Genomic DNA, 25,489 nt, shown 5'->3' with positions numbered 1-25,489 from the left:
CTTGGATCTTAGCAGTCCCTGCGTTTGCAGTTTTAAGAATACCTTCCTCTGGACACATTTCCTGAAAGAAATCCTTAGAATTGGTTAAATGGCATGTGCTCCCTGAATCCAAAATCCAAGTACTTTCATTTGAATTATTATTTACCATAGTCAAAGATTTTTCTGCCATTAGAAAGCCCTTGTGTTATCTTTGTCCTTCATACATTTCCTGGTTTGAAAATTCTTTAGTTCCATTGGCTTAGGTGAGCTAGAGGGAGTGTTTTGTGTTTCCTTACACCATTTAGATACATGTCCCTCCTTTCCACATGAGTAGCAAATCAGCTTGCCCTTGGGTGGAGTTTTCCCATAGCTCCGCCTTCCTCTGTTCTTTGCCAAGAAATTTGTTTCATTTCTCTCTGACTGACTTTGAGAACACATCTCCTCAGAATCATTTATTATGCATTCCTGCCTTAGTTTTGATGTTGCCTGTTCAAAAGATTGCCCTTCAATGGCCTCATTTACAGACCTAAAAACATCAAACTTCTTTGATAGTGAGGTAAAAAGAAATGCTCTTTTCAATGCATCACACATGGGAATTCCAGAAAGTTCTAGCTTTTGAAATGAAGACATAAGATGCATAATGTGATCATTACATTTACTTTTATCCCTTAATTTGGTTTCATTCAACTCTGCCAACCAAATTGGTTGCTGCTTTGCATATGTAGTTGCATACATAGTTCTCAGTTTATATAAAATGTCCTTTGGTGTATCTTTTCCCTCCACTAATATGGCTTGTTTCTCTGAGAGAGCTTCCAAAAGCATGCACTTCACATAATAGTTTGCATTGTCCCATTCAGCCATATTTTCAGCTGTTCTGTCTTGGTCTAAGCATATATCTAATCTTTTTGCTCGAAGGAGACATATGAATCTTAATTCCCACTGCTGATAATTAAACTCAGTTAATTTAGGCACCTTGAGAGAATAGAACAATGGTGAACTTCTTCCCTCAGCCATTTTCTTAGCCTTCTGTCTGCTGTGTGGGGGAGAGAGAGACAGACTGAATCTTTCCTTTAAAACTTAAGAGAAAAAATGTGGCCTTTTTTTCTGCCTGGTAATATTTCTCTTCTTTTTCAATTCCTGGCCCTGGGCCCATAACCCTTTTGTTGGATTATTTGTAGTAAATAATTAGCAGATTTTAGTACACACAGCTTCAGCTTTAGAAATGTTAATTTCTTTCTTCATCTCTCTCTCATTCACCCCTGAATAATTCACTGCTGAGTCACTTTAAAGTTGAAGTAACAAAACATCTGTTTACTCACAGTTTGCAGTTAGATTATAATCAGACAGGCTTATATATACATATTACTATACATTTGTCTTATCAGCTCTTTCCATGTGCTTAGATGGTAATGGATGCTCACACCACCATAGATCCTCTCAGGTTAGGAGAGATCATGAGCTCCATGTGCTCCATGTGCTGCATCTGCTGCATCTAATCCCCACAGGAAGTTGCATAGCTGTGTGACCTCTCTAAGTAATTCACATCAGAGGTCACAGAGTAATCACAGAGAAATAATAGGTGACAGGCAATGCATGTAAAATACAATTACATTCCAACAATATTCTGTACGCCAATCTGTAAAACCAAAAAAAAAGGTGAGTAGATGACATGGATAGGCAAACTAGATAGGCCATAAGGTCTTTATCTGCCATCATTTATTTTATCCAAATGAGTAAAGACTAAACAGACTATCCAAATTACAAAAGATTTTTATTAACATAACCAAGAGAGTAAAATCAGATCAATGTGATATTAACCAAACCAAAGGTCAACCCTCCCTCCTATAGGTGAACCAAAGTCCATTTAAGTCCATGGGTGTCACTAGCATTAGTTTGCGCTAATTTTTAGCGGGCGCTAAAAACGCTAGCATGTCTATAGCGCAAATTAGTAAACAGGGCCTGTAATTTGGAAAAAAATAAAAAATAATGGTAAAAAAGATTTCATATTATATACAATTGAACTGTTAAAAATAAATAAATAAATAAATATATATATATGTTTTATTACTCAGAAATTGAATACAGATTCTCACCTGTTACACTACAAGAACATGAATATGGAAAATCTACAGAACCTAGAAGTGCTAAAGAAGTACACCTGCCTTGGGGTAAGTGGTAGAAATATAGAGGCCCTTTTACCAAACTGTGGTAAAAGTGGTCTTAGCATGTCCTTACATGGGTCATTCCCACACGCTAAGGCTATTTTTACCACAGGGGTAAAATGGCCGATTTTTCCATGTTCGGTATTAATGGCCACATGTTAATTTTCCCATTAGTGTGTGGCTGTTAGCTCATGAGCCCTTACTGCTAAATATTTTGTAGGTAGCAAGGGCTCATGTGCTAACCATGCGCTAATTGGTTAGTGCATGGCAGTATAGCTTTTTGAACCGATTCTTACAGAACATACCCACTCTCTACCCCCAGCACTGAAAAATACCATGGGACAACTGAGCATGCTTAATGCCAAAATTGTCAATACTTTTCTGTATAAATGTCTAACTGAAACCCCTACCCAAGTCAATCAAAAATCAAATGGAGAAAAAAGCCTCACACTTAAAGGACAGCAATGCAACATCCACTTATAAGCTGCCATAAATCATATCATCGGCATAAAAAAAACTCCATCGATTCACTTAGTCTGGGAGGAATTAACAGTTAAGCACATTTAGAGACAGTGCACAAGGAAACACTGAGCATGCCCCATGGCAAGGCATTTTTTGCTGCAGTAAGCATGTGTTAGTGCTTACTGCAGCTTAGTAAAAGGATCCTATAGCCTCCCATGGCTATAGGGACATATCTTCTCCTTTCTCCCTCTTACTGCTGCTGCCATAGGGAGTGGGCAACAGATTTCCAGTGGTATCCAAAAAGTAAAGACGCTTTGCAAACACTAAAAAATGCATTATGTATTACTCTTATTCAGTCTTCCTCTTAGGACTTTTAAGCTGAACATCTCTCCCAGCAGTTAGTAAAATCCATACATCAGCAACAATAATCTTTCTAAAAATTCAGCAGAATACAAGAAGCATTTAACCCTAATCTCCATCCCCACCCAACCCTCTCCCACATCTTTGGAAAATACACTTCTGGCCCCTGCTACTACATTACAAGTGTATTAAATTCTTTTTCTATAGATATACATTTTTTCCTCGATTCTAAGACACCCCCCCCATTTGTATACAAGGGGGGAAAACACTCGATTCTAAGATGCCTTTGATTATAAAATGAACCCTAATTTTGCAAAAGTGAAAAAATTAGTACCTTAAACAAACATATGCAGAAGGAAAAGCACAAATACATTTATTTTAAATTACTGGTGGCTATGTGGAGAGAATAAGAAATTGGGCTGTGTGAGTTCAAATTCTGGACCTTGATTCTAAGATGCCATCAAATGTAAGCCACATGTACTTTCCACGGACATTAAAACCGGCAAAAAAGCGTGTCTTAGAATGGAAGAAATATGGTACGTAGCATCAACAAAGTAGGTTTTTGAGATGTTTACATTTATTAGAGGTAGTAGCTTGTTACTGTTCTAGCACAGCCTTTTGACATCTTGCTTGTAAGAAATTTTTTTTTTTGCAAAAGAATAGATGTTTGGAGTGTAGCGTTGAATCTGTTGGAATGTAATTGTATTTTACATGCATTGCCTGTCACCTATTATTTCTCTGTGATTACTCTGTGACCTCTGATGTGAATTACTTAGAGAGGTCACACAGCTATGTAACTTCCTGTTGGGGGTTAGACTCAGCAGATGCAGCAGATGCAGCAGATGCAGCACATGCAGCACATGGAGCACATGGAGCTCATGATCTCTCCTAACCTGAGAGGATCTATGGTGGTGTGAGCATCCATTACCATCTAAGCACATGGAAGGAGCTGATAATACAAATGTATAGTAATATGTATATATAAGCCTGTCTGATTATAATCTAACTACAAACTGTGAGTAAACAGATGTTTTGTTACTTCAACTTTAAAGTGACTCAGCAGTGAATTATTCAGGGGTGAATGAGAGAGAGATGAAGAAAGAAATTAACATTTCTAAAGCTGAAGCTGTGTGTACTAAAATCTGCTAATTATTTACTACAAATAATCCAACAAAAGGGTTATGGGCCCAGGCCCAAGAATTGAAAAAGAAGAGAAATATTACCAGGCAGAAAAAAAGGCCACATTTTTCTCTTAAGTTTTAAAGGAAAGATTCAGTCTGTCTCTCTCTCCCCCCACACAGCAGACAGAAGGCTAAGAAAATGGCTGAGGGAAGAAATTCACCATTTTTCTATTCTCTCAAGGTGCCTAAATTAACTGAGTTTAATTATCGGCAGTGGGAACTAAGATTCATATGTCTCCTTCGAGCAAAAGGATTAAATATATGCTTAGACCAAGACAGAACAGATGAAAATATGGCTGAATGGGACAATGCAAACTATTATGTGAAGTGCATGCTTTTGGAAGCTCTCTCAGAGAAACAAGCCATATTAGTGGAGGGAAAAGATACACCAAAGGACATTTTATATAAACTGAGAACTATGTATGCAACTACATATGCAAAGCAGCAACCAATTTGGTTAGCAGAGTTGAATGAAACCAAATTAAGGGATAAAAGTAAATGTAATGATCACATTATGCATCTTATGTCTTCATTTCAAAAGTTAGAACTTTCTGGAATTCCCATGTGTGATGCATTGAAAAGAGCATTTCTTTTTACCTCACTATCAAAGAAGTTTGATGTTTTAGGTCTGTAAATGAGGCCATTGAAGGGCAATCTTTTGAACAGGCAACATCAAAACTAAGGCAGGAATGCATAATAAATGATTCTGAGGAGATGTGTTCTCAAAGCAAGTCAGAGAGAAATGAAACAAATTTCTTGGCAAAGAACAGAGGAAGGCGGAGCTATGGGAAAACTCCACCCAAGGGCAAGCTGATTTGCTACTCATGTGGAAAGGAGGGACATGTATCTAAATGGTGTAAGGAAACACAAAACACTCCCTCTAGCTCACCTAAGCCAATGGAACTAAAGAATTTTCAAACCAGGAAATGTATGAAGGACAAAGATAAACACAAGGGCTTTCTAATGACAGAAAAATCTTTGACTATGGTAAATAATAATTCAAATGAAAGTACTTGGATTTTGGATTCGGGGAGCACATGCCATTTAACCAATTGTAAAGATTTCTTTCAGGAAATGTGTCCAGAAGAAGGTATTCTTAAAACTGCAAACGCAGGGACTGCTAAGATCCAAGCAAAAGGTATTGGATTCTTAAAATGCAAAGTGTCTAATGAAGTTAAAGAAATTCCTGTAAGTGATGTCTTGTATATTCCCCAAGCAGTTTGTAATATGCTTAGTGTATCTACATTAGATAAGAAGGGATTTGTGATTCATTTTGAAAACAGTAAGTGCACAATCTCTAAAAATGATGAAGTGTATGCTGAAGCTTTTATGCATAATGATGTTTATAAACTGAGCATTTCAGGTGAAGCCTCACATCTGGCGCAAGTAAGGAAGAATGATGGTAAATGTAGTCTGGAAATCTGGCACCGCCGCCTGGGACATCGTGATTTTAAGGTGATCCAGGATCTTTACAGTAAGCAACTGGCCACTGGCATTCAGATAAGTGCAGATGCTGGTAAAATGGAGAAATGCATAGACTGTGTTACTCAAAAGGGTGTGAGACCCTCATTTCCTGCATACACAGGAAATAGGAGTAATAAAGTGCTGGACTTAATACACAGTGACTTATGTGGACCGTTTAATATCCCATCATTGGGAAATAACAGATTTGTGCTAATATTCTTGGATGATTTCTCTAGATATTGTGTGGCCTATTTGCTGAAAGAGAAAAGTCAAGTCACAGACATGCTGAAGAAATACGTAGCCATGGTGAGCAATAAATTTGAAAGAAAACCAAAGGTTCTTCAGACCGACAATGGTGGTGAGTTCATTTCACAAAGCATGCGCACATTTCTAGAACAGGAAGGCATTCAGCATATCACAACAGTAGCTTATACACCAGAGCAAAATTCTGTTGCAGAGAGAAAATTTAGGTCACTTGTGGAAATGACCAGATGTATGCTGTCAGATAGCAATCTCCCTAAAAGACTATGGGGGGAAGCCATTCTCACAGCAGTGTACCTACAAAACAGAATGCCAACTAAAGGCGCTGAGCGCACACCACATGAGACATGGCATGGTAGGAAGCCAAACCTGTCACACATAAGAACATTTGGAAGTACAGCATATGCTCATATACCAAAGCAAAGAAGGCATAAGCTGGATTCCACAACAGAAAGGGGCATTTTAGTTGGCTATGCTCCAGGACACAAAGGATATAGAATTTTGAATTTGAAAACTGGCATTGTTGGCATAAGACATGTTACATATTTTGATGAAAACAAAAGGGTTGATAAAGGCTGGATTATCCCAGATGAGCCTTATCATCCAGAATATGAAACTAGAACCATAATAGACATGCCAGTGTATATAAATGCCATACCAAGGCAGATGTCTGAAAGCAACTCACCTGTATCTAACGAGGAACAGGCAGAGGAAGCAGACACAGAAAGGATCATTGAAGAAGACAGTACAGTTGGAGAAGGGGAATCAATTGGAGAAGGACTCTCAGATTTAGAGGATGCGGAAAGGTCAGACCAACCTGTTGTCAGACGCTCATCCAGGGAAAACAAAGGTGTTCCACCCCCAAGACTGTCTTACCTAACAAAGTCAGCAGAAGCTCAAGAGCCCTTAACATGGGATGAGATTGAGAAAATGCCAGCAGAAGAAGCTGCTGAATGGCGTAAAGCTGCACAAGAAGAAATTGATGCATTGGATAAAAATAATACTTGGATTCTTACAAAATTACCTCCTGGCAAGAAAGCTATAGGATGCAAATGGGTATTCAAGTTAAAAAGGAATGCACAAGGAAAAGTGGAAAGGTATAAAGCCAGATTAGTGGCAAAGGGATATCTTCAAAAATATGGAGAAGATTTTGATGAAGTGTTTGCACCTGTAGTGAAACACACGACAATTAGAACACTTCTGAGCATTGCAGTCTCAAAAGGCATGCAAGTCAACCACATTGATGTGAAAACAGCGTTTCTTCATGGAGATATAACTGAAGACTTGTACATGGAACAGCCAACAGGTTTCATAAATACAAAACAAAGACAGCTAGTGTGTAAATTAAACAAAGGTCTTTATGGATTAAAGCAAAGTGCAAAATGTTGGAATGAAAAATTGCATGAAATATTAACAAATTTAGGATTTAAGCAAGGTGAAGCAGATAAATGTTTGTACACTAGGTGCACAAATGGACAATATGCATACATTTTAGCTTTTGTTGATGATCTGCTCATTGCAAGCAAAAGTGAGCAAGAGTACAAGGACATTGTAAAGTGTTTAAACCACAATGTTGAGATAAAAGAACTGGGTAATGTGTCATACTATCTTGGTATAGAAATTGAGAAACAAAATGATGGTTCTTATCTTCTAAGCCAGAAGCAGAAAATAAATGAGCTTATTGAAAGTTTAGGTATGCAAGATGCCCAAGTTGTAAGCACTCCCATGATCACTGATTTTCTGAAGGATGAAACAGTAAGAGAACCTTTACCAGATAACATCCAATATAGATCAGCCATAGGTAAGCTTTTATATCTAGCTACCACATACAGGGCTGATATAGCAAATGCAGTAGGAATTTTGAGCAGAAGGGTCAGCTCACCTACCAAATCAGATTGGACTGCAGTTAAAAGGATGGTAAGGTATTTAAAGGGTACCATTGATTGTAAATTAAAGATTTCAGCCAATAGTAATCCAAAACTAATATGTTACTGTGATTCAGATTGGGCAGGGGATCATTCTGATTATAAATCCACAAGTGGATATGTGTTTATGTATGGAAATGTACACATTTCATGGGCCAGTCATAAACAAAGTATTGTGAGTTTGTCTTCTACAGAAGCTGAATACGTGGCTGTATCGGAAGCGTGCAGAGAACTGATGTGGATTGAAAAACTTATGCTGGATTTTGGAATAGCTGAAAAGAGACCAATCCAGATAATGGAAGATAATCAGAGCTGCATCCGACTGTCACAGAATGACAAGGTTCAGTCACGCACCAAGCACATCGCAACGAAATACCACAACGTGCGAGAGTTGGCGAAAGAAGAGGTCATCAGTCTACACTATTGTCACACCAGTGAGATGACAGCTGACATCATGACCAAACCGTTACCCAGAGAACATTTTGTGAATCTGCGTATAAAGCTTGGACTTTGTATGAATAAATAATTGCATGACAGTTATGCATGAGAAGGGGTTTGTTGGAATGTAATTGTATTTTACATGCATTGCCTGTCACCTATTATTTCTCTGTGATTACTCTGTGACCTCTGATGTGAATTACTTAGAGAGGTCACACAGCTATGTAACTTCCTGTTGGGGGTTAGACTCAGCAGATGCAGCAGATGCAGCAGATGCAGCACATGCAGCACATGGAGCACATGGAGCTCATGATCTCTCCTAACCTGAGAGGATCTATGGTGGTGTGAGCATCCATTACCATCTAAGCACATGGAAGGAGCTGATAATACAAATGTATAGTAATATGTATATATAAGCCTGTCTGATTATAATCTAACTACAAACTGTGAGTAAACAGATGTTTTGTTACTTCAACTTTAAAGTGACTCAGCAGTGAATTATTCAGGGGTGAATGAGAGAGAGATGAAGAAAGAAATTAACATTTCTAAAGCTGAAGCTGTGTGTACTAAAATCTGCTAATTATTTACTACAAATAATCCAACAGAATCACTAACTTTTCCCTTAAAGCAGGTTATCAAATACGGCCAAAACCCAATAAAGATAATTCTATAACTGGGAGCATGCAGTTATGGGGACCATGTGTACATAAGTGCTGAGATAATTGGCACTTAGGACATATGTGTACAATGTGATATTCTATAAAGGAGTGCATAACTGCAAGGGGGCATACATGTGGGCTGAGAGTGGGAGGAACATGGCTGTGTCTCCAGTTTTTCTGTACAAGCTTTGCTTCATTTGTCTTTATTTGAAATTTCATAAATACAAATTTTTCTAAAAATTGAATAACCTTGTCAGTGGGGTGGGGGCAGGGCTAGGGTGGGGCCCCACCAAATTGGTCTGCACAGGGCCCCACACTTGCTAAGGACGGCCCTGTTTCTCTGCATTGGACTCAGGTAAAAAAGAAAAGAAAAGAAAAACAGTTTTATATTTAATGGTGGTCTTCACAATGTTCAGTTTAAAGAAAAGATGTATATTTCCTGTTGGTGGTCTTCTGGGTGGGGGTGAGCTCTGCAGTGGCCACGTAAAAAAAAAAATATATATATATATATATAATGTTATGTTGGGCTTCTGGGTGGGGGTGGGTGATTGGGAAGGGAAGAGGAGATGTTAGACTATGGGGGAAGAGGGAGGGAGGGAGGGAAGGGCAGGACTGTTTCCAGACTATGAGGAATAGATAGAGGAGGGCTGATGCTGAGCTATGGGGGGATGGGGAGGGGGAGGGGAAGGACAGGGCTGATGTTGAGCTACAAGGAGGGATGGGGAAAGGGGTAGGCAAGGGCAGGGCTGATACTGGGGTATGAAGGGTAGGGAAGGGCAGGGCTGCAGAGATGCCAAGTAATGCAGTTCCAGGCTGGAGATTTTGGGGCAGTCCTGGTTTTGAACTTATATCCCAAAACAGTGTGGGATTTGTAGTGCCTGTTGAGTGCTTTGAGTCCCATAATGCAACAGAATGGAGTGGGCAGAAATGCAAAATGCAAAATTTCCAGCCTGGAACTGGTTAACTTGACATCTCGGCAGCTGATGCTGGGCTACAGGACAATTCCTAATTTTTGATCCCTTATTCTGTAATTGGTGAGAGTTGTTGTTCTGTGATTTGGCAAGTGCTTTGTGTGGGGACCTATATCAATCTGACTTGTCTGGCTTTTACAATGGGACATATATTGCTGTTGTGTATATTCACTGCTGCGTTTTAAAGGTACTGTTATTGATATTTGTGTGTTCAGAATTGATGGTGTTAAGGTTTGTTACATAGGCTTTAAGAAGCTTCATAAGATTTAATGTTACTTCACAAAGAATCTGGCAGGGAAGGGATTTTGACAATATTGCTATTACTGTGGTCCTATCAGAATTTGAATACACTTTTTTCAGTGGAAAACTGTAAGAGGACACATCTTAGCTGTGGACTATGACAGATCTGGCAAATATTTTTAGGCCAGTGTCCAATTTGCCATTTTTATCTAAAGTTTTAGAAAAGGTGGTTTTAACACAGTTTAATCAGGCATTTACATTTGTTATAAAGCAAAGTTTGACGAATATGTGCCATTGCTATAATTATTTTGCAGAATACTGTGATATGTGTTCAGATGTTTGCCATTATAGTAGACTTATGTCTGGTCAGGTTTAAGTGCTGTTTGTCTGGTAATTGCCTAGAATTGTGGGATAGTGCAGGATAGAAATTTTAAAATGGTGGTGTTCCATAAAGTATGTACGTGGTTTATATTGACAGAGGACAACTGTTGGGCAGATTATTTACTTATCCTTCATCAAGTGCACTCTATGGCATTATTTTGTAATATCCCATGAAACACTACTCATACCTGTATACATAGTACCCACCCATAATAGCTCTGGGCCCACCCAAAAGGTCAGGTCTGGTTACGCCACTGCTCCCATGTGAATGCCTTCCATTCTTGCCCCTCCCATGTATATGCTCCTTCCATGTGCATGCCTTCCTTCCATGTCTCTCCCATTTGCATGTATTCTGTCCATGCCCCTCCATGTGCATTCGTTGTGCATGCCTTCTGTCCATGCTCTTCCCATTTTCATGCCTTCCATCCACGCCTCTCCCATGTGCATGTCTCCTGTCCATGCCCCTCCCATGTGCATTTCTTCTGTCCATGCCCCTCTCATGTGCTTGCCTTCCATCAATGTCTCCTCCATGTGCATTTCTTCTGACCATGCCCCTCCCATGTGCATGCTTTCCATCCATGTCCATGCGGCTCCCATGTGCATTCTTCATGCCAATGCCCCTCCTATGTACATGCCTTCCATCCATGCCCCTCCCATATGCATACCTCATGTTCATGCCCCTCCCTTGTGCATGTCTTCCATTCATACCCCTCCCATGTGCATGCCTCCCATCCATGCCCCTCCTATGTGCATTCCTGCTGTCCAGGCTCCTCCCATATGCATGCCTTGCTTGCAGTTACATGCTACAACTTTTGCGTGCTATGTTTCAAGAATAATGACTAAGTGCAGTTACACGCATAATTGCAAATTAGGGCCAATCAGCACCAATTACCTGCAGTTATTGGTGGTTATTGTTTTGCGCCAATTAGCACCTAATTTGCCAGTTAACTTATGCGTGCAACTGGCACTGTTCTATAACCTGTGCAAGTTAAGTGTTAAATGTGAAACAAAAGATTATAGAAAGAGGGGGATAACTTATTGAATACTATAAGGCTGGGGGGAGGGGAGGGCAGTGCCGTAGCGAGGGTGGCTGCGCACCCCCCCCAGGTGCAACATGGCGCACCCCCCCTTGGTGCATACCCTCCCCCCTCCGGAGCTCACCCTCCCCCCCCCCCGCAGCGCATTCTTACTTGCATTAGGAAGCGAGGGGCGGACAAGAGGGCCCCCTAGTGCATGTCGCTGGGAGCTGCGTCGGCTCCGTTGGTTCCTTGCTGTCTCTGCCCCGGAACAGGAAGTAACCTGTTTTGGGGCAGAGGGAGCAGGGAACCGGCGGAGCCGACATCCCCCCAGCGGCATGTACCCGGGGTGGACCGCCCCACCGCCCCCCCTTCCTACGCCACTGGGGGAGGGGGAGGTTTATTGAGCTAAGATCGTTGTTTGTAAAGATTTGAACTTAAAGCACTGTTTTATGAGTGGCTGTTCTTTTTAAAGTGCTGATATACTGCTGATAGAAAAGATTTATACATAGCATACTATAAGTTACAGGCATTGCATGGCTTTACCTAGGCATACCCTTTTACACCCGCCATTGATTTGGTGTACATGGTCATGCTTAAATTTAGGCATGCCAGTTCGGGTTTATGCTAGTATTGCCCTGGTATAGAATTGTCTCTGTATGGCCTATGTTTGTTAAAAATATTTCTGTAATATGCATTGGTACATAATTAATGTCACTTACCTGACCAACGAATTTCAATGTGCACATCTGTAAAGTGATTGCTTTTCACATTTCCTTGTCCTTTTTCATTTGTAGGTGTCATATGTGTGGGTGTAATCTACCTATATCGAAATATAAATATACTTCAATAATTTATTTCTTTTATCAGGAAAAATATAAGGAGGGTAATTCTAGAACTAGGCATATGACCAGGGGCGTAGCCAGACAACAGATTTTGGGTGGGCCTAGGTTAGACGTGGGTGGGCACCAAGTGTTCTCTCCCCCCCCCCCCTACCACCACCACCACCACCACTACCACCAAAAAAATATCTCAACTAGTGGGAAAACGCTTCTCTCCACCTTGGCAGTTTGCAGCAGGCATGCACTGAAAACTGAGCATATGCAGGTGCTAGTATCGTGGAGAGTAGCATTTTTGTTAACATCAGGGGAAACTCTTCAGTTTGTGGAGCTTGGGATCCCCACCAGCTACCGCTAAATGTGTGCTATTGTTGGGTGGGCCTGAGCCCTACCACCCAGGCCCACCTGTGGCTACGCCACTGCATATGATAGAAGTTTATTGTATAAACGAAAGTAGGTGCCTACTTGCCTTAATAGAATATTAGTGTAATGTGATATATACATACATATATGCTTGGGTGTAAGCATCTACGCCAGCCATTGTGTGTCTAGGTGTGGGAGATATGCATGTATCTTATAGAATTCTGTAAGTTATAGGTATAATTGTGCACTCTGCCTAGTCATCACCCATATGCATGCCCACCTACGAACTGTGCCTTCAAAGATATGTGTATAGTTACAAAATAGTGCATAGGTTTATTTTTGGCATTTATGCATTTATGTGCGCACATATGTGCATATATGCCGGTAATCTAATCATTATCCACAAAGGGAACAGGAGGATACCCTCTATGAAAAATAGTTAAGAACCAAGGGGGAGTAGAAGGTGACACAAGACTCTCAAGATGGGAGGATGCAGAAACAAAGCCTTTATTGAGGCACCAAAATGGAGACCCAACATGGGCCTGTGTTTCAGCGGACCACCCACCTGCTTCAGGGGTCACAGTATTTTATAAAATCATTTGTCTGCTGTGGTACATATTGAAGGTATGTATTGTTCAATATGCAACACTGCAAAGCCATGGGAAAGCCTGCCAAAATGTGGCCAGAGGTGCTGTCGTCACAAGACTTCATTTCTGCATCCTCCCGGCTTGAGAGTCTTGTGTCACCCTCTACTCCTCCTTGGTTCTTCAGCAGGGGTGTGCTGGTAAATTTTTAACAACAGGCTCTGTCTCCGGACGTAGCCAGCTCTGCAGTTGGAAGGGCCAGGGGTGGCCGGGGGGGGGGAGGGGGCAACACTTGCCTCTCTCTCCTCCCTCCCTTCGTGCGGGCACGCTAGGCATACCTTTGCTGGCAGCCAATAAATGGACTGCCACCACTCCCAATGTCGTGCTCTGAGCAGCATGCTGAAACTTCTCACAAATGCTGGAGAAGTCCCAGCCTGCAGTTCAGAGCTGGAAACAAGGAGTGGGGAGCAGCAGCAGTCTATTTACTTGGCTGGCAGGGCTCAGCATCCCCACCAGCAAAGTAAAAGAGAATTCAGCAGGGGGCCCAAGCCCACATTTTGGAAGCCAGTTGTTAAAGAAGCCATGGAGGGCCCTACTTTAACAACCGGCTCCCAAAATTCTTAAAAACTTAACAACCGGCTCTTGCGAGCCTGTGCGAGCCTGCTCCAGCACACCACTGTTCTTCAGGTAGTCTAATCATTTTACATGTGTAACTGCTGTGTAAATGTTAGAGCCTACTTTTATGGAATTATGTAGAGCTCTATTTTATAAAGGACACAGAAAGGGGAATTCAGGTGTCCAAGTAATGAGTTGAAGAATTTCCATAGCATTTCTACATGTCAGTGTAGAGCCTCTAGTAAAGCAGGTTCAGGATTGCAAGTAGAACCAGAGTCCTCAATAAGGCTGGGGATCAGGCGGTGGGGTTCTGCTGAGGGGAGCCTTAGGGGAGTTTGTTGTTCCTGGGGGACTTCTTTATGGGGGGGATTGGATGCTTTGTGGGTGAGGGGATTTGTTGTTACCAGGTGGGGGATCAAGGAGGGAAGTGGATGCCTTGTGGGAGATGGGGTGGAGGGCATCAGAAGGTTAGGAAAGGTAATCAGGTATGCCTGGTGGGTGATCATGGGGTTCATATTCCTTTTAAGACAGGCACTTACGCATACCTGGAGATAGGTGCTAATGCTGATGTTTAGATTTTCTTTTATCTACCTGTTAAGACAGTGCCTCCACATCAATATGCTAGGCCTTCCTTAACCACTGTTCCCTCTAAGCTGAGTGGGAATCCTCCAACTGCATTCCTGCCAGTGGGAGGAGGGGGGATGCTTCAATATTGTGTTTTCAATCACTAGCGATAGGCAGGTTCCCTGGAGTCCTGCAGAGCTTGCCTAGCCCTCACTATTGAAAATGTGATAGTGAAACAGCATCCACCACTGCCAGCAATGAAGTTGGAGGACTCTCACTGAGCTTAGAGGGAACAGTGGCCCTAACCCCTCCCTCTCACCACCCCTGCCACACCTCCAGGAAATGTAAATACAGTGAGCATCACCAGATGTAGCTAACCCCCCTTTGTAACATGGCTTTTACACTTATATGCCAGTCTACGCATGTAAAAGCTACTGTTTACATGCGGGGTTGCTTCTAGAATGTTACAAACATCTGAAGACAACTTTCCACTAATGTACTGTTTTCTTAATTACATGTGTTTTGTGAATTTAAAATCCTTCTGTTGTAGGATAACAAGGAAGTTTTTAACATTTTTATTTTTACATAGGTAAGGCCAAACAAAGACATTCTTCTGCTTCTTCACAGATAAAATGTGTGCTTCTTCCAATTTCTGAACAAGACCATAGTGCTTGTACTGAATAAGGTACAGTATGGTAATTAAATAGTAACATAGTAACATAGTAGATGACGGCAGAAAAAGACCTGCACGGTCCATCCAGTCTGCCCAACAAGATAAATTCATATGTGCTACTTTTTATTTGTACCTGTCCTCTTCAGGGCACAGACCGTATAAGTCTGGCCAGCACTATCCCCACCTCCCAACAACCAGCCCCGCCTCCCACCACCAGCTCTGGCACAGACCGTATAAGTCTGCCCAGCACTATCCCCGCCTCCCAACTACCAGTCCCACCTCCCACCACCAGCTCTGGCACAGACCGTATATTTGAGTTAGTTAGTGTTCAGTCCAGGGTTATATGTTCAGCTAAGTTAACTTTGGGCATCCCATGACAGGAATGAACTTCACTTCTATACCAGAAAATGCCAATAACACCCAATCCAATTGGGACAATTTATCTATATTGAGGCTACATTTTTTGGTCTCTGATTGCATTATTAGCACTTCAACTTTCTGCATCAGTCACCTAGTGTGGAAATAAAGGTTCAAGAACAAGTTGAGGCAGAATAACTAAACAGAGATTTATTCTTTCACTTTCACAGACCTGTGAATACAGAAGGCAACATTGAAAAAGGATTGAGAGTAATCATGCAGTTGCTGGCTATATGTGGCACCATTTAAAGGGATAGAGCCACTGAATATATAAATTAAATTCAAGTAGCAGCCCAGCTGAATATTATCTTTAAGAGGATTGTCTGAGAAGAAAGGTTTTTAATAGGGCGAGGATGCCACCCTGCATTTACCCATGAAACTACAGTAGGAGAACAATAGCTTTTACTGAGGTACCAAAAAAAGAGAACCTGGAAGACCTGATGGGGATTTGGGACTCACTGCTGATGTGGATGGTATCCAGATAAAGTTAGAAGGATAGATTTTTTGCTGTCCTAATCTTATCCAGATAGTTGCCTAGTTAGCGGATTAGCTGGATAACTACCAGCTCTCAAGAAACAGCGAGGCAAACGATCCGCAAACTCCAAGATGGAAGACAGAAAAGCAGATCAGTAGTAGATATATATGAACTTAATTATTGATGTTTCATACAAGAATATAGCCCGACACAGGCCGTGTTTCGCCCAGCAGGCCTGCGTCACGGACTATTGAATATACTGTATTGTACACTGCTTGTGTAAAGGTTGTAGCTTATTCCAACAACTGATGTTGAATAACTTCACCAAAATCATAAAAAACCAGAATTGGTCATAATCCTACTAATGAGGAACGACCTTAATTATAGCAAACAGCACGCGTCTACCACGACAAAAGACTGTCGCTGGTAGACGCGTGCTGTTTGCTATAACTGAACCGGAAGAAACATCCAAGTCTAAAAAAGAAGGGCATTTTTATTTAGACCTGTTTCAATCACTTCCAGGGTACACAAAGGTGCTTTGATTGAGCAGCTGACCACTGCGGGGGATTAAGGCATGACCCTTCTTTAATTTTCCAGTGGTTAGTCCCCCTCCCTCACCCCTGAAAGTGACACTGGAAAGGGAAATAGGCTTCCTGACAACTCCTGGTATTATGAGCATTCTGAAGAGAGCACTGAGCAGGCCTGTAAGGCAGCCTAGTGGCCAGGGGAACCAGGTTCAACTCCCACTTCAATTGTTATTTTACCTTTAAATTGTGAGCCCTCCAGATCTACCTGCTGTATCTAAATATTAAAGACATCTGCAAGCCTGAGGCTATTGAGTTTGTGTACAATCAGATACAGTAGTAATTTCCTTGTCTTTGGAGGGTTCACCATTAAAAATAACTGCGTTTCAGTGGAATATGAACCTACTAGTAAAAAAAGGCCCGTTTCTGGAGCCAATGAAACGGGCGCTAGCAAGGCTTTCCTCTGGCCCCCCCCCCCACCGAACGCACCTTGGTTGTTAGTGACGGCATTGCACCGCCGTGGCCGCCGTCAATGTGTGACTGTGGTCCCCCCCACCCAACGCACCTTCGTCAGTGGGTGATCCATTACGCCGCCCTGGCCGCCGTCGATGTGAGTGAATTGCTCCGCCCTCAACGTCATAACGTTTGACGCGAGGGTGGGGCCCCGAGACTGTGATTTTCTTGGCTTCAGAGCTTACGAACCTTGGCTTCAGTGACATCAGACAATAGAACGTTGAGGGTGAGTTTTATATATATAGATATGCTCTAGATTAAAGTTCACTGCACTGATCATTGGGCTGCCTCTGCTTTGCAGGGACATCTGTGTGGTCATTTTTATACAAATGCTGCTAGATTGACATCTTTGTCTCTGCTTTTTTTTTGGCATTCATAATTTGGACATTTTATTTTGGAGAATGGCTGTTCATTTTGGACATTCCCAGGTATTTTTGTACAGAAATCCCCAATATTTTTCATGTTCGAAAATGGCTGTTAGATGCATGGGTTATTTTGGATGTTATGAGCAGGCCATCCCAAGTCTGACTTGGAAATTCTTTCGAAAATGGCCCTCCATGTCTCATGAAGGTCTAACAAACTCTCTTTTTACATTCCTAGGAGCTATATCTGTAGTAAGTGAAAACTGTACAATATCACACAAAAGGGGACATTACTGTTTCACTGATTTTATTATAGACACTGAAAACACATCAAGATTGCATGTAGTTGATTGCATTATGGATATTACTTTTAATATTTTGTCTACATTAATAGGGGGAAAGGTCTCCCATTTAGGGTCCCCTGTTAACTAGCTTGCACCCGTATCATCCTTTCCATCCTAAGGATATCTAGGTTCCCCCTTCCAAGGAGCTGTAGCCACTGCCTCTATAGCATCTCCAAGCCCAACTATCCAGGGCCACCGAGAGATGCAGCCAGGCCCGCCCTCCACCTGTTCCGCCGCACCACACCACCCCCTCCACTTGGGCTGCCCCCCACATTTGGGCCACCGCCCCCTTACGTTCCTGTGTCTGACTGCTCACCCCTTGTCTGTCAGCTCTTACCCACTCACCCCTGCTCCCCCCTCTCAGCGGCCCTGCAACTATCCTAGGATATGGAGGATCTGTTCCAAAAATTGGACCAGGGACTCTCTGAATGCTGGTCTCCTCCAAAATTATCTTTATAATATTTGTATCATTAGGATAGATGTGTTGAAATAAAACCTAGATTTTCAGGTGACACAATAAAACAAGGCTGACAGAAAAAGAAATGATCCATGGTCAGTCCCTTGCTTTTCACTCTCAATTTGTTTTGTTTGAGCCTTCAACGTGGCCTCCATGCAGGTCTACCATGATCCCTTTGGGTAGCTCACCTGCAGCTGGAAAGACCAGTGCACTCAAGGGCTGAAAAGGCCAACTTGTCTTATCCTCATTTCTTTGATTTGTCTTTTTTTAAATTATTATTATTGCAGCAGCTGTGGTAAGATGAAAGCAGAAGTCAGTGAGGAAGCTAACTTCATTCAAAGTGCCTTGTCTTGGTCATCACTCTTTCCACCTTCAACAATTTATAGTGCAGCATCTCATTCTCATGCATACGGAAGAAGCCTACAAGCAATAAGACAATCCAACTTTTAGCCTCACTTCTCAAGCACAGTAGTGACTGGCTAAATGATGAAGCCTAATGAATTGAGCTGGGAGGTCGAAGGCTTCGGCACCTTGTTCTTGGATTCTGCTTGAAAATGTCATATTCAGAAAGGGAAGAGAATAATTTCAATGCCATATGTAGTGAATAAAAAGTTTTTTTAAGAATATAAAAAGAACAGAAAAGCAATAATGATTATCCCTTATTCAAAAATGCTTAATACCCAAGAAAGGAAAGAAAGAAATTGTCAAGATTACCAATTTTAACCTGCACAGAAAAAAATCTTTATAGCACAGAGACAAATAAGTAAAAGGAATAACTTTTTTTTCTGAGAATCCATTTGTAATCTTTTTTTAGTCTGTTCACATTGAATAAATTATTTAGTGTATCATGAAGATATTTTAAATATGTCTTCAATATTTTGCTATCTTATCTGGTTACTACCAGAGTGGTCATGGATTTTATAAACTATCTTTCTGTGGTACAACCAAAGCAGTTTACATATTATTATTATTATTTATTATTTGTTACATCTGTATCCCACATTTTCCTACCTATTTGCAGGCTCAGTGTGGCTTACATAGTACCGGAGAGACTCCGGTGTAAACAAATACAGAGTGATGTTGTGGTAAGAATAAAGTTCATGTGGTACAGCCACATAAGGGAATCGTACAACGGTAGGGGTGTGTTATGTCCATTATGTATTTTAGTTTTGTTGAGTAGCAGAGGTCAGGCATTTATGTTGGATTGGTAGGGTATGCATATGATCTGTTATTTTGGTTTTTGCTTATGGTCCAATATTTTTGCTTCTGTTATAATTTGATACTTAATTCATTATTGTTTTTGTGTGATAGGTATATTCTTTGTTAAATGTTTGTAAATGTTTATTTTTATTGTAAACTGCTTTTAAAATAGATGTAACAAGCAGTATATCCAACTATTAAATCAAATCAAATCTGCCTGGCACTGACCTTAGCTCCTCTTTTATGAAGCCACACCAGCTGTTCCCGCATGGCAATACCGATGGAGTCCATTCAAAGTGAATGTATATATTATATACAGGTATTTTCTCTTTTCCTAGTGGGCTCATAATCAAAGTTTTGCATCTGGAGCAATGGAAGGTTAAATGACTTCCCCAGGGGAACAAGGAGCTACAGTAGGAATTAAACCTAGGTCGCCAGGTTCTTAACCCACTGCATTTACCATTAGGCTACTCCTATCATCATTACTGTGTCATTTTACCGTAGAGTCTATTTTATGCAATGAGACCAGGTTACTAATACTTATTAATGACATTAATACATGCTAAGATGCACAGCAAGTATAAATGCCCTACAGAAGCAGAGACAAAATCAAAACAAAGTAGGGCAGGACCAATGGGCTTCACAAAAGGAGCTCAAGATGAAGGTCATAGAATATACCTTCAAATCCATGAAACATGCAATAATGTCTTTGGGTTGGTTAGGGCATGAAGTCCCCAGAGCTCTGTGCGCACGTTCCTTCCAATAATACAGTGTCCAGTGAGATTTTCTGTTGCTTGTCACTAAGTACTAACAAGTTGTTGGACTACACGCTCGCAGTCTCCATATGTTGGGGTTTCAGGAATTCCTCTAAAGCGTAAGTTATGCCTACTGTTTTGATTTTCTAAATCTATTTTTCCCTGTAACTGCTGTGAAGTATCACAAGAAAGCAGGAACCACATACAGTGGAGGTGCACTAATTTCCTATGTGAGTCAGTCAAGTTAAGGAGAAGGGAGTAGGACAAATAGGCTCAATCCAAACATCTCCCTTGCTGTTTGGATTGAGCCTACTTGTCCTACTCCCTTCTCCTTTAAGTGAAGTATCACAAGCCATAAGAAGCTTCTTATCCAGCACTGCCAGGGCCTCATCATTTTCTTCTAAGCGATTTTCTGCTTCTTCAATTCAGTGGCCTAGTTCACACTGCTCCCCATGCAGATCAGCCCCTAGCACTGTGAGTTCTTCCTGTACTGCTCGTATATTGGTTTTGATGTCTTGCAGCCAGGAGTGGATCTCTGCCAATGGTTCGCCTTCCTGTTTGCACACCAAGTCATGAATCATAAATAGACCTAATTGTGAAACTGATTCAGATTGCGATGCTGGAGGCGCTAATGAAGGCCCTGCAGACACCATGTGGTCTGTTGCCGAGTTCCCCTGAAAGACAAACTCAGTGAGACCAGGCATTTTATTTTTAACGCTCATGAAGGTCCCTCAAAAAAAGAATGCGTCTGAGCCAAAAAGGGTAGTGAAATCACTTTGATTGCTCCGGTAGTTGAAGGATTATTCAGAGGGTCGCTGAAAGCTTAAGTGTCCATCATTTCCTCCTCATCATAGAATATAAATACAAAATTTATTATCTATCAAAATAGTAAAATAGCATGGAACCATGTTTTGGCAACTCAGTGCCTGCCTCAGGAGTCGTGTCTGAATGGTGATGAGATGAATAATATGGAACAACTGGAGGTGCACAATGCACACAATTGGAGTTTCAGAAAAGCAAAATCTCCTTCCTTGCATCGATGCAGGGAAGGAAAATGTGCTTTTCTGAAGCTCCAATTGTGTACATTGTGCACCTCCAGTTGTTTCATTAATACATGCTAATACAGTAGCACACATTAGTAACTTGAGCTATAAGTATTTTATTTAGATTTGGCTCATGCTTTTTCATAGGTATTTCCCTATCCCCTGAGTGTTTACAGCATAGTGCTCTTGTGTTCATGTGTGTTATTTGTTAATAGTCTCATGGAATTTAAATAGGACCTGCAGTACATAATGCAATTCAATGTGCAGTAACATTATAATACTGTTTAGTAAATCTAACCCTAAATTTGTATCCGAGGCAATAGAGGGTTAAGCAACTTGTATATGGTGGAATTTGAACCCTGTCTTCCCTGCTTTGTAACCCACTGCTTTAACCACTGAGCTACTCCTCTAAGAGCAAGTATAGGGCGGGGTCGTATGGGTTTTTTTCTCAATTCATTGAGGGAACGAAGAGAAAGAGTGGCTGTGGTTCACTAGGTACCTCTCACTGACAACCGCAGAGAAGCAGTTCCTCTTCATGTTCCCCATCATGCACCCAGGCAGAGAGCAAAGTCAGAAGTACAACCTAGGGATGTACAATTGTTCTGTGTTGTTTATAAATGAAAAAATAAACCTTCAAAAATGTCATTGTTCTTGTTTGTGTACTTTTAGCATATTCTACAGGGTATACTCTTTGCAAATAGCACACATTAAAATACAACTCCATGAACAAAATGAAACAAAACAAGCAAAAAAAAATGAAACAGGAAATACATTGTTAGCATGCTCACCTCTAATGTAAAGACAGTGAGCACATGCCCTGTCTTCTGCCCTTATGCATTTCCTGTTTAGAAAGGAAGTTTGCAAGGAAGGAGGAGGTGCACCTATAGGATCAAGAGCATGGGCTCACTATGGGGGCCCATTTACTAAGCCATGGTAGGCACTAGTGTGTGCCTGCCTTGGGACACACTGAGGTGTCCTGCAGTAGTGTGCTGATCAGTGCGTGCTATTCCCATGCTAAAAAATAGTTTAGTTTTTGGCGTGGGAGGCACGGCTATAGGTGGAGAGTAGGTGTACCCAGCACTAATCAGGTAGCTTGGGTACACTGCCCAATTAGTGCAGGATTAGCACTGGAGTAGTAAATAGGTGTTGGTAAGGGCTACCTTGGTAATGCCATGCGCTAATTGGGAAATTAGCGCATGGCTATTACAGGAAATTAGACAAATGCAGCCATTTTACTGCCATGCTCAAAGTGGCCACAGTGCATGAGAAACCCCAGCACCGGCCACTTTTGAGCATGGCTTAATAAAAGGCCCCTATGTCTCCCACACTACTGGCTTCCCATTTTATGAAACATTTACACTGTGTACAGTTTGCAGTACCACAGTGATTCAATCCTCTCCCTGTCCTGACCTGTCCACAACATTGGTGTTCCTAAACTGAGGTACCCAAATTATATAGAATTGCCACAATATTGATTTTCCAAAACAACACTCCCAACTGCCATCTAAATAAATAATAATTCTTCCCCAGGTATCTTGTGTTCAAAAGGAAAAGAGTGCATTCTATACTCAGAGTGGGTCTAAATCCAAGAGCTAAAGAATGCTTTTATCAGTCACAGTGGCTTCCCAGGTGAACAATTTTGTACACTCAAATTTCTGTTGTCCTTTCCACTTGCCAGCAATCAGTGAAGCAAAACTCCTTCTCAGCAGGAATTGGTGGAGACTGATGATGCCCCAGAAATGCTTAGTGTTTGCATGGAGAGATGCGAAAAGGACACATCGCTGTACTGGCAACTTTTAGACCCAGATGATGCATTTATGTTTTGTTGTTTCTTTTCTACTGAAATGAATTTTCATAGGGGAGAGAGACATTTTTACAGGGTATAGGGAAATTTCTAGATGTCAGAAATCAATCTTGCATCGTAGCAGGAAAATTAATAGGAGCTAATTGAGAGAAGTTACATGCAAAACCATTTTAAAAAAAGGCCCCAGCAAAAGATGAATATTTTTCTGTAATTTGTAATCATGCTATGAGAAGCAGGACATTCACAATCATACCCTCCAACTGTTTCTTACACCAAGACGGTAAATAAATGCTATTAAATACATAAATAAATTAGCACGGGACCTGCAAAAATAAAATTAGAAAAAGCTTTATTTTACTGCCATGCTAAAAATGGTCTTAAAGTGGGGGAAAGTCCTGCATTAAAATGTGCCAAGACCATTTTTTTATGCATTTTAGTAAAAGGGCCCTATAATGGATATTCTTATTCAGGGAACTTCAGTGCCCCATAAAACTACAAGTAGTCTTAGGAATGTTATGGGGCACTGAGGTGTCCTGCATGAGAACAGTCTTCAGTAAGCATATATTAATATACACAATATTTAAAAATAGAAAGGTAAATCCTTTCATGGAGATAGCAGAATGACTGCAATCCTTTTGACTGTCTACTGCTGTTTGCAGTATTTTCAGTTGTGAATCAGAGTCATGTGTATCATGAAATTTATATTGTAGAGTCAGTCTGGATCATAAATTTGATGTGACTCTTTATATAAAAAGCAATTTCATTGTGACATTGAGCCTTCATAGATCTTATGACAGAAATACAATGTATGCATGTTATTATATACGCTGTACTATTGAATATTAAAATGGATAAAAGTCACTGATATTTCATTTGCTGCACAGCAAGATTTTTCATGAGGATTGTACTGGGAGTATTAAAGGTCCATTTCTATGAAAAAATATTTTTGATAATAATCTATATTATGATGTTTGCTTTACATGGGTTACTTTTGAGTCCTGGGATGCAGAAATCCAAATCCTAAACAGTATCCAAACAGGAAAGAGATCTGGAGGGATTGGTTGTCAGCATCCCTGATAACCTCAAGGTAGCCAATCAGCGTGACAAAGCTGTTGAGGAAGTTAATAGTAGATTTGGTACTGAAAGAAAGTGATCACTAATATAAAGTGGAAGAACTCTGAGCACTATAACAAAGGAAAGAGGAGAAATGGCCTAGTTAGTGATTAGAGCACCAGCCTTGACATCCACAGGTGGCAGGTTCAAATCAAAAATGGTCTGTGCTGCAAAAAAGGCCTTTTTTCTTTTGGTCAAAAATGGACATGCGGCAAAATAATTGGCGCGCATCCATTTTGGGCCTGAGACCTTACTGCCACCCATTGACTTAGCGGTAAGGTCTCAGGCAGAAAATGGATCTGCGCCAATTATTACACTGCCGATTACCACCCATTTAGAGCCACACAGTGGAAAAAATATTTTCTGCTGTGCATATTGGACGCGCATAAAAAGTGGAATTACTGCCTGGGGCACGTGATAGCTGGACGGTGGTTCCAAATTGATGCACGTTGGATACGTGTAGTGCCTACGCATCTTAGTAAAAGGGCCCCTTAACCCTCCATTGCCTCAGGTACAAACTTGATTGTGAGCCCTCCAGGGACAGGGAAATACCCAGTGTACCTGAATGCAACTCACCTTCAGCTACTACTGAAAAGGTGTGAGCAAAATTTAAATAAATAAAATAGGCTTCAGAAGGAAGTCATTTCCAGGAATGAAAAGTGCAAAGGCAGGCTAAGGGAGGAAAGCTCAAAGGAGCACCAGAATGTACATTTTCCTTGAGAGAGAACAAACTTCCTATGGAACTTAAAGGAGCCCAAAACAATGGTTGAATTCAAGAATGTGTAGTTGTACCTCTCGCTAAGGGGGTGAAGGTGGCCTCAGAGGCACTACACAAAAGAAATAAATACACTGAAACTTCAAAACAACAAAAATAGCCAGTGCATGTAAAGAGTATAGGTCAGGGGTGGGCAACCTAGGTCCTCGAGGGCTGCTGCCACCCAGTCGGGTTTTCAGGATTTCCCGAATGGATATGCATGACATCTAATTGCATACAATGGAGGCAGTGCATGCGAATAGATCTCAAAAACATGCAAAATAACAATCCTAAAATATTTATGAACTTCACTGTTTGCCTCAGTGACGTAACTCACTGGTGTCCAAGACTTGCAACAGCGAGATTTTACAATGCCAGCCTTGCCGTTGACTTTGCAGAGAGAAATGTTATTTTGAATCACTCATATAATCTTGGTGATTTTAAACAAATTTAAATACTTTCATTTAATATTTTAGCTTAACACTCATCCGAATTAAAAATTCCACTGCTGGGTTGGGGACATAATCCAACATGACTCATGTTTCGCTGAACTAGCTGTTTCAAGGAGAGTCCCTTGTAATAAATTCAATG

General features: G+C 41.1%; 1 protein-coding gene across 3 annotated transcripts in view; it reads left to right on the top strand.

Moving 5' to 3' along the window:
- The window catches only part of TMEM156 (transmembrane protein 156), a 69,872-nt gene extending 50,670 nt beyond the window's left edge, over positions 1-19,202 (top strand). For 2 of the 3 annotated variants that reach the window (XM_030192619.1, XM_030192616.1), the window contains exons 5-7: positions 2,052-2,147; positions 15,054-15,149; positions 18,520-19,202. In XM_030192619.1, coding sequence (XP_030048479.1) covers positions 2,052-2,147; positions 15,054-15,148 — 191 coding nt within the window. In that variant the 3' untranslated portion in view covers position 15,149; positions 18,520-19,202. Of the gene's footprint in view, positions 1-2,051; positions 2,148-15,053; positions 15,150-18,516 lie in introns of all 3 variants that reach the window. The other variant, XM_030192617.1, reaches the window with a different exon arrangement.
- The last annotated feature ends 6,287 nt before the right edge of the window (positions 19,203-25,489 follow it).

The sequence above is a fragment of the Microcaecilia unicolor genome, chromosome 2 (genome assembly GCF_901765095.1).
Source record: "Microcaecilia unicolor chromosome 2, aMicUni1.1, whole genome shotgun sequence".
Lineage (NCBI taxonomy): Eukaryota > Metazoa > Chordata > Amphibia > Gymnophiona > Siphonopidae > Microcaecilia > Microcaecilia unicolor.
Note: the sequence above shows the minus strand (reverse complement) of the source record. Positions and strands in the feature narration are given on the sequence as shown.